We start from the raw sequence: 8907 nt of genomic DNA, 5'->3' as shown, positions 1-8907 counted from the left end.
AAAGGACTCGAAGACTGGAACTTTGAAAGTGGGATATTATTATACCGAGGCAAAATCTATGTGCCGAAAGCAGATAATAAGGAATCACTTAGACGAGAAATCGTTCAGCGTCATCATGAAGCTGCCAGTGCAGGTCATCCTGGAAGATGGAAGACATATGAGATGTTATCTCGTAATTACTGGTGGCCGGGAATGTCCACTTACGTCAAAAAGTATGTTGGTTCTTGCGACCTTTGTCAATGCAACAAGAACATCAATCAGCCAAAATACGGAGAATTACAGCCAAATGAGGTTCCAACAGAACCTTGGAAAATTGTCTCTGTCGACTTAATCACTCAATTACCAGAATCTCATGGATTCAACGCAATTATGGTAGTTGTCGATCGTTTGACCAAACGAGCGCATTTCTTTGCAATCACCAATGAGTTCTCATCGTCAGACCTTGCTCGTACCTTCTATGAGAGGGTATGGACACAGCATGGTCTTCCGAGACAGATTATCTCGGATAGAGGTACTCAGTTTGCAAGCGCATTATTCCAGGAAGTATGCAAACTCCTTGGAATACAATCCACAATGTCATCGGCATATCATCCGGAGACCGATGGTCAAACTGAAAGAACAAATCAGTCGCTAGAGCAATATCTTCGTATTTATACCGATAAACGCGTGGAAGATTGGAGTACTTTACTTCCAACTGCCGAATTCGCCTATAACAATCAGGCTTCTGAAACCACTAAGAATTCACCATTCTTTGTCGAATACGGTAGACACCCACGTGCAGAACCAACAATAATGGACCCCATAAAACATAATACGCTAGATTCCATAATGCAGGCACGAGTAGAAGCGCAAGAGCAAGCAAAAGCAGCCATTCTATTGGCAGCTGAGCACATGAAGTGGTACTACGATCAATCCGTACGACCCGCACCTTTCAAAGTTGGAGATCAAGTATTACTCTCCACTAAGGATTGGCAGACATCGGGAGCCAAATTGGCACAACGGAGAGATGGACCCTTCGAAATCGTAGAAAAACTAGGACCAGTCACATATAGACTCAAAATGCTGCGACAATACGGCGTTCATCCAGTTTTTCATGCGTCCAAGCTCACGCTCTACCACAAAGATGAAATACCAGAACGCACTCTCAGACCCCGTCCTCCTATCAAGAAGAAGACTGGCGAAGAATGGGAAGTCGAATACATAGTCGACTCTCGTGTCATTCATGGCAAACTTCAATATTTGGTGCATTGGAAGGGTTATTCTAAAGCCGAAGAAACTTGGGAACCCGCAGCAAATTTGAAGAAATCTCCGCGTCTCATCAAGGAATTTCATAGAAAATATCCTGACGCACCTCAACCAATATCTCTCATTGATACGACTCCGGTCGATGGCGTCTTTCTACACAGGAGAACAGGTCAAGTCTATGACCCCGCCACTGATACCATTCAGATATATGATCAGGATAGAGATGATTGGGATCATTTTAGAGATCTTCAAATTACATTAGACAATCCAAATGCACACGCACCAAAATATGCTCATGAAGACGATGCTGGAATGGACTTAGCCGCATCAGAACCAACAACCATCTGAGCACACTCAAGAGGATTGGTATCCACAGGACTTCACTTTACAACACCTCGAGGGACCTATGGTCGAATTGCACCACGAAGTGGGTTAGCTGTCAAAGGCATCGACGTAGGTGCTGGTGTTATCGACAGGGGATACACAGGCGAAATCAAGATTTTGCTAATCAATAATACAAATGATGACTTCACAGTCAATTTGGGCGATCGAGTTGCTCAACTTATCATTGAACGTATTATCACTCCTGTCGTTTCACTAGTTGATTACCTCAAACCCTCAGCCCGAGGTCACCGTGGATTTGGTTCAACAGGCGATAATTACTTCCAGAAACCACGAAAAAAGCCAGATTCGGGACGAACTGTCTAGAAGGGGGGGTACTGTCACAGATTTTCACGTTTTCACCTCTGCACGTGACCAAGACATCACTTGACATCAGCGCTAGGCTGTTCAGAAAGGAACGAACCGGTACGCGAAGTACTAACAGTCCTAGACGCCCCGAAGGTCCAGGTCTAGTCACGTGACATATCACGTGATATCCACACATGTGACAAGTAGCGCTGGTATTAGGTAAGCCTAACTTATATAGTAATATCATCCCACCTAGAAGCAACGGTCGGACTCCGGAAGAATCCAACGAAGGGGATACACGCCACCGGAGATATGTCCTTAAGGGGATATTAGTTCACATACACGAGGTAGATAGATACCACACCACCGGAGATGTAGCCATTACAGGCAATACCATTCCCATGGTCTTACTAAGTAGTTCGAAGATTCAGCATACATGACACATGTAGTCTGACAGGTAGTGGTAACCAATCAGACAATGTCCATTAGCTAGCGGTTCTGGGGTATCAGGGTACCAAGGGTCCCTCCGCTCATGTATATAAGCCAGAGCTCTGAGACGCATAAGTCCCCCAGACTTATTCTCATCTCTGCTACGTCTATCCATATAGTGTCACCAGCGACCACTTGCAAGTCGCTGCTTTACCTTGATCATCTTTGTGTCCATCCTTACTTCGATAACAGTCAGTAAGTGTTTGATCGTAAGGTCGTAGGCTTAGTCGGCACTCTGCGTCCTAAGTTTGTGATACGTGGGATACGTAGACGACTTCACCCTCCTTATTATTTCCCCCTCGCTATGGCACAATGTTACCCTTTTACGGGACACCCTGCCCATCATCTCTGATTCCCTTGGCATGCTCGGCCTTACCATCGGCATGTCCAAAACTGAGCTCATTCATTTCTGCCCGTCTGCTGCAGGCTTATCCTCTAACCCTCCCTTAACTTTTCAGTAGAACTGTCGCCAAGAGCGCCTTGAGCCGAAGCCCTACCTCCGGTGGCTTAGCCTCTGGCTTGACCGTACCCTATCATTCGAGCATCACATTCGAGTCATGGCAGTGCCTGCGCAATCCTGGGTCATTGCACTGCACCAGCTTGCGAACACCCAGCACGGAATTTCTGTCACTCAAGCCTGCCTCCTTTACCTCTCTACTGTTTTGCCAGTGCTCACCTTTGGCAGCCCCATCTGGTACAATCCCCGTGCACTGAGGGCCCTATTCCACCTGCTCGAACGTGTCCAAACCATGGTGCTGCAGTGGTTCCTCGGCACGTGGAAGTCCACTCCACAGGTCACCCTGAACCTCATCACCAGCATACTCCTGATGAAGCAGCAGCTACAACAACTCTCCAATCTCACCATCGCATGACTTCTCACCCTCCCTCAGCATCACCCCGTCACCACCTGCATGAGTGACCAGGTCCACCTATACCCACCCCAGTTCACTCTCTTGAATCCGTCCATACACCACCACTACGCCAAGCACACTGCGATCACTGCTCTGGAAGAGGAGTTACCATGAGACTCCATGTGCACCAACCCATTCCTCCAACCGCCATGGCAGCTGCCACACCCGTGGAGAACGCGAGTCACCTCGCTCATTCCGGCTTCCACCAAGGAAGCCTCAACTCATCATGTAGACTCCTTTCTAAACCCTCTTTTATCCACTCATTTCTCAGACCTTACAGCCCTCTGGGTGTTCACCGACAGCTTCCAAACCTCTCACCCGCTACCAGCCCCTCATCATCATGCAGCAGGAGCAGGTGTGTGCATCTACCATCATTCTGCTCTAAAGTTTCAATGAGCATGGGGAATGGGGCATCGAGCTGAGGTCTTTGACGCAGAGCTCTTTGCCATCACGACCGTGTCCTCTTATTTTCGAAGCTTTCTTAATGCCTACCCCAACATTTCCACCATCTACATCTGTGCAGACAACCACACAGCCCTATCTTTCCTTTTTTCTTTGAGCCCCCACCCGGGGCAGCCTTTCTCCGTCACCTTTCGTCGCCATCTCACGCCGCTCATGGGCAATTTCCCTAATTTAAAAATAACGCTGGTTTGGGTACCTGGTCACCGCGGTGTACTGGGTAACGAAGTGGCCGACCACCTCGCCCGGATGGCTGTGTCCCAACCTGAAAGCATCTGCTCCACAATTGCATGGGTGCAGCGGTGGGCGCGCGAGCGAGTGACCTCCTTCTGGCAGGTGGAATACATGGCTACTGATCGACCCACTGCTTTGCGTGAAGCCTGGCCCTGGGCCCCTTCCACCACTCTTCATTCCGTTTTCTGCTTCGGAGTTTATTCTCGAAACACCAATGGCCGCTTTGTCCAGGCTGTCGTCAGCCATGGCCACATCGGCACTTTCTTCAATTCACGTTACCACCGAAGTTTTCGTGGGTGCATTTGCAACCCTGTGCTCCTTAACTCACGCACCCACACACTACTTAGCTGCCCGCTGCATGATGATGCCCGGCATACACTATTCGGCACCGCCACTCCCTCACGCACCCACCTCCGCCACCTATGGAAACACCCCGAGGGCTTGGATTGTCTCACATTTTTCATCGCGACCACTCCAGCTTTTACCTCTGCGAGCTCCACGCCTTTTGACCTGGGCTGACTGCTACACCCACGGCCCCACCGCTTTGCCTTTTGTCCCTTCTTCATACATACCCTGAGATGCGCTGCACCGTAGTGTACGCCCATGCCTGTACACCCTCCCTTTAAACGCTGCACATGGCGTGAGATAGAAATAAATGCCAAAAAAAAATAAAAAATAATGTACTGAACTCCTCTTGCTAACGAACTCTGTAACTTTGTACCCTCCATGATGAATTATAACACGTCCATCGTTCTTTCACTATCGTGCCGAACACACTTTCCACTGGTCATTCAGAACTGGGCGTGCGGAACGCAGCGCCGACAGCCCCAAGTCTGATGATGTTAACAATCTTGCTTCAAGCTTCCAGGTGCCACCGCAGACATGAAGCGATTTGCACACGTGGCAAATGCTTAGCAAATGTCAACAGGTTTTTTGCCTTTGTGATCTCAATTTGCTATGGTTCCTTCCCACATTCTGTATTAAGTATTTGCATATAATATGTTGGAGGCAGAAATTTAAATCATGAAACATTTTCAAACTCACCAAATACATTTAGAATTTGAGTGCTGTTGAATGTAATCATACATTTTTGAATTGCAAACCATCACATGTATAAAATACCCAGTAGCAGATGAAGATGTAATTACGAATGACTTTCATTCAAGTAATCTTGGTTAGAATGACTTCTGGAAGTAGAATGTAGGCATAATTACACCTTCTCTGCTACTGGGTATTTTATACATGTGATGGTTTGGATTTCAAAAATGTATGATTACATTCAACAGCGCTCAGTTTTTAAATGTATTTGATGAGTTTGAAAATGGTGTCATTTCTTAAAATATATGATTTTAAATTTCTGCCTCCAACACACTATATGCAAATACTTAATATGGAATGTAGGAAGGAACCATAGCAAATTGAGATCACAAAGACAAAAAACCTGTCGACATTTGCTAAGCATTTGCCACGTGTGCAAAACGCTTCATGTCTGCGGTGTGCGAGATGACTTCGTGACGCCACGCGTGACACGGGCATGATTAACGCCGCGCTGGTCACGAGACAATTTCGGCAATTGCCGCATTAGCGCTGAGCAAGATCCCACGTTTGCGCGTCCGCCACAGTCATCCTTGCTCGTCCATATCTCTGCGGGCATTCTTCTTCTTCCATCTCTTCTGTCTCCTGGCCAATGTTTTTTGCCATGTCCGAAAACCCGTACACGAAGGCTCCTCCGTTGAAAGGCTCCGCCTCCGCGAAACCGCTCGCTGACAAGGAACCGTTATTCGGCTTCTTGCCTAGGAAGGTCACCTCGCAACAGGTGCAAAAAGCAATGGTATGCGATTTCTCGCTAAATTGGCTGTCCTCAAGACACTCACAAGCAAGTAATTGACATAGGAAGGTAACATCAACCCATTCACGAAGCAGCCTCTTACGCCTCAATACAAGAAGATATTGGAAGTCCGTAAAAAGCTGCCCGTCTATGCGCAAATGAACGAATTCTTGAAGATGGTAAGCCCCGCACTTTCACGTTGTCTTCATGAGGGAAGGTCAGAGTCTGCTTCAGGCACAGATCACCCTCGGCTGGCGGGAGAACGTAACTGATGTCCGAGAAAGTTCAGCGATAATCAGGTTATCGTGATGGTTGGGGAGACGGGGTCGGGGAAGACTACTCAGTAAGAGAATTTCTGTCGGAGAAATATCTGACCATGAGAGCAGAAGCTTACTTGGATACCAGGATACCGCAGTTCGTCTGCTTTTCGGATCTCCCTCACACGAAGGGCAAGATGGTGGCATGCACACAGCCTCGTCGTGTAGCAGCGATGTCGGTGGCGAAACGCGTTGCGGATGAGATGGACGGTGTGTGGCTTCTAACATACCGTGCAGTATAGGTGTCTGACATTCCTCTATAGTTCCACTTGGCAAGCAGGTCGGCTACTCGATACGTTTTGAAGACATGACCGAGCCAGGTACGACGTTCCTAAAGTACATGACGGACGGCATGCTCCTACGTGAAGCCATGAACGATCCCAATCTGGAGCGATACTCGACGATCATCCTGGACGAAGCGCACGAACGCACACTAGCGACGGACATCCTGATGGGTCTGCTCAAGTCCCTTGCGAAGCGGCGTACCGACCTCAAGATTATTGTCATGTCTGCAACGCTTGATGCCCTCAAGTTCCAAAAGTACTTCTCACTATCACAATCCGGGGAGCCAGCTCCATTGTTCAAGGTCCCTGGACGTAGTCATCCGGTGGAGGTATTCTATACGCAGGAGCCAGAGCCCGACTACGTGGAGGCGGCGATCAGGACCGTGCTGATGATTCATCGGGCTGAGGAGCCTGGTGACATTCTGCTGTTCCTCACTGGGGAGGAGGAGATTGAGGATGCTTGCAGGAAAATCAAGTTGGAAGCAGACGATTTGATGAACCAAGATCCTGGCAGCGTCGGTCCGCTGGTGTGCATCCCTCTGTACTCATCTCTCCCGCCGCAGCAGCAGCAGCGCATTTTCGACCCACCGCCGCCACCTCGGACGCCTGATGGGCCGCCTGGCCGCAAGGTTGTCATATCAACTAACATCGCGGAGACCTCGCTCACGATCGATGGTATTGTCTATGTCGTTGACCCGGGCTTTTCGAAGCAAAAGGTGTACAATCCGCGTATAAGGGTCGAGTCCTTACTTGTCAGCCCGATTTCGAAAGCATCTGCGCAGCAACGAGCTGGAAGGGCGGGGCGGACCAGGCCTGGGAAGTGCTTCCGGCTGTATACAGAGAAGGATTTCATGAAGGAGCTGGAAGAACAAACACATCCGGAGATATTGCGGAGCAACCTGGCCAATACGGTCTTAGAGCTGGTGAAGCTGGGTATACAGGTACGTTTCATTGCGATGACTGCATGACCTGGGCTCTGATTTGGCTGTCTTGTAGGACCTTGTGCGATTCGATTATGTTGATGCACCGGCACCGGAGACATTGATGCGCGCCCTCGAGCTCCTCAACTACCTGGCCGCGCTGGATGATGAAGGCAGACTGACGCCGCTTGGCGAAATTATGGCCGAGTTCCCTCTTGACCCTCAGGCATGTCTAGTTGTGTTCTTGCGCTGTCCTAACATCACTAATGAACCTACTGCAGATGGCGAAGATGCTGATCGTCAGCCCCGAGTTTAACTGCAGCAATGAGATCCTCACAATCGTCGCGATGCTTTCAGGTGAGCTATCTGATTTAGGCAATGCTAATCACGTCACTGATACTTTATTCAGTGCCCAACGTCTGGCTACGTCCGCCTAATCAGCGGAGAGAAGCCGACGCTGCGAAGGCGCTGCTGACCGTCCCGGACGGCGACCACCTCACGTTGCTGAACGTTTACAACAACTACGTACAGAGTGAGTCCCCGTGGCGTTCGACAGCTCGATTGTTTTCTTACTTACGTGCCCAGATGCGCATGACCGAAGTTGGGCGTGGAATAACTACCTCTCGCAACGCGCGCTTGCACAGGCAGACAACGTGCGCTCGCAGTTGGAGCGGACGATGGAGCGATACGAGATTGCCCTCGTCTCGACCCAAGACCAGCGAAAGCTGTACATGAACGTGCGACAAGCCCTTGTGTGCGGCTTTTTCATGCAGGTTGCGCATAAGGAAGGCGAGAAGGGTGCCTATCTCACGGTCAAAGACAACCAGGTCGTGAGCCTGCACCCTTCATGTGGGCTTGATACTCAGCCGGAGTGGGTTATCTTCAACGAGTTCGTACTGACGACCAAGCCCTATATCCGTACAGTCACGGAAATTAGACCTGAATGGTAGGCCAAAGTTTCCTTTCTTCGCTTTGAAATGCACGCTCATGCATAATACATTATGTAGGTTGCTTGAATTTGCTTCGAATTACTACGACCTGGATACGTTCGCTGACGGAGAGACGAAGCGCGCTCTGCAGCGAGTGCAAAACAAGCGTCTGAGAAAGGCGGCGGGCATGGATGCTGGGGATACGAATGGGAAATTGGTCCGACCGTCTAAGAAAGCACGAAGGGGCCAATAGAGGGCACTGTTGGTGTGATTGTATGTCGTTGCAATGCTTAGATGCTCTATGATAGATCGGTGTTTTCTGTTCAATTGGTCCCCGTTCGGGAGAGTACTGTAATAATTGGCACAACAGTCTCGGCAATTTTGCTATTATCCAGGGGGGGTTCGTAGTGCTGATACGCGAGAGATTGTGAATAGAGTGCACTTCACTTGGTTTTACGTTGCTTACAACATGGCCTCAGAGAGATTATAGCGATCCTTGGGTACACACGGAGCAAGAGAGGATCGTACATAGAAAACAAATATGGTCAGAAAGAGCTATAGCAAGGATTCTAATGCAAAGACAGATGCATGTAGAGTGAGC

General features: G+C 49.1%; 1 protein-coding gene across 1 annotated transcript; it reads left to right on the top strand.

Annotated features, from left to right (window-relative positions):
• Positions 1 to 5727: 5727 nt before the first annotated feature.
• On the top strand, positions 5728 to 8559 carry LAESUDRAFT_763890 (P-loop containing nucleoside triphosphate hydrolase protein; the record flags this gene model as incomplete). The annotated part of the gene is made up of 10 exons (XM_040913348.1): positions 5728 to 5859; positions 5922 to 6035; positions 6141 to 6199; positions 6262 to 6383; positions 6437 to 7398; positions 7454 to 7615; positions 7659 to 7734; positions 7787 to 7909; positions 7963 to 8323; positions 8385 to 8559. 10 exons carry the CDS (start codon positions 5728 to 5730, stop codon positions 8557 to 8559), a joined length of 2286 nt encoding a protein of 761 aa, XP_040759040.1.
• Between the last annotated feature and the right edge of the window lie 348 nt (positions 8560 to 8907).

This window comes from Laetiporus sulphureus (genome assembly GCF_001632365.1).
Source record: "Laetiporus sulphureus 93-53 unplaced genomic scaffold LAESUscaffold_63, whole genome shotgun sequence".
NCBI classification, from domain to species: domain Eukaryota; kingdom Fungi; phylum Basidiomycota; class Agaricomycetes; order Polyporales; family Laetiporaceae; genus Laetiporus; species Laetiporus sulphureus.
The sequence above is the reverse complement of the archived record's forward strand: the minus strand, read 5'-3'. Positions and strand labels throughout refer to the sequence as shown.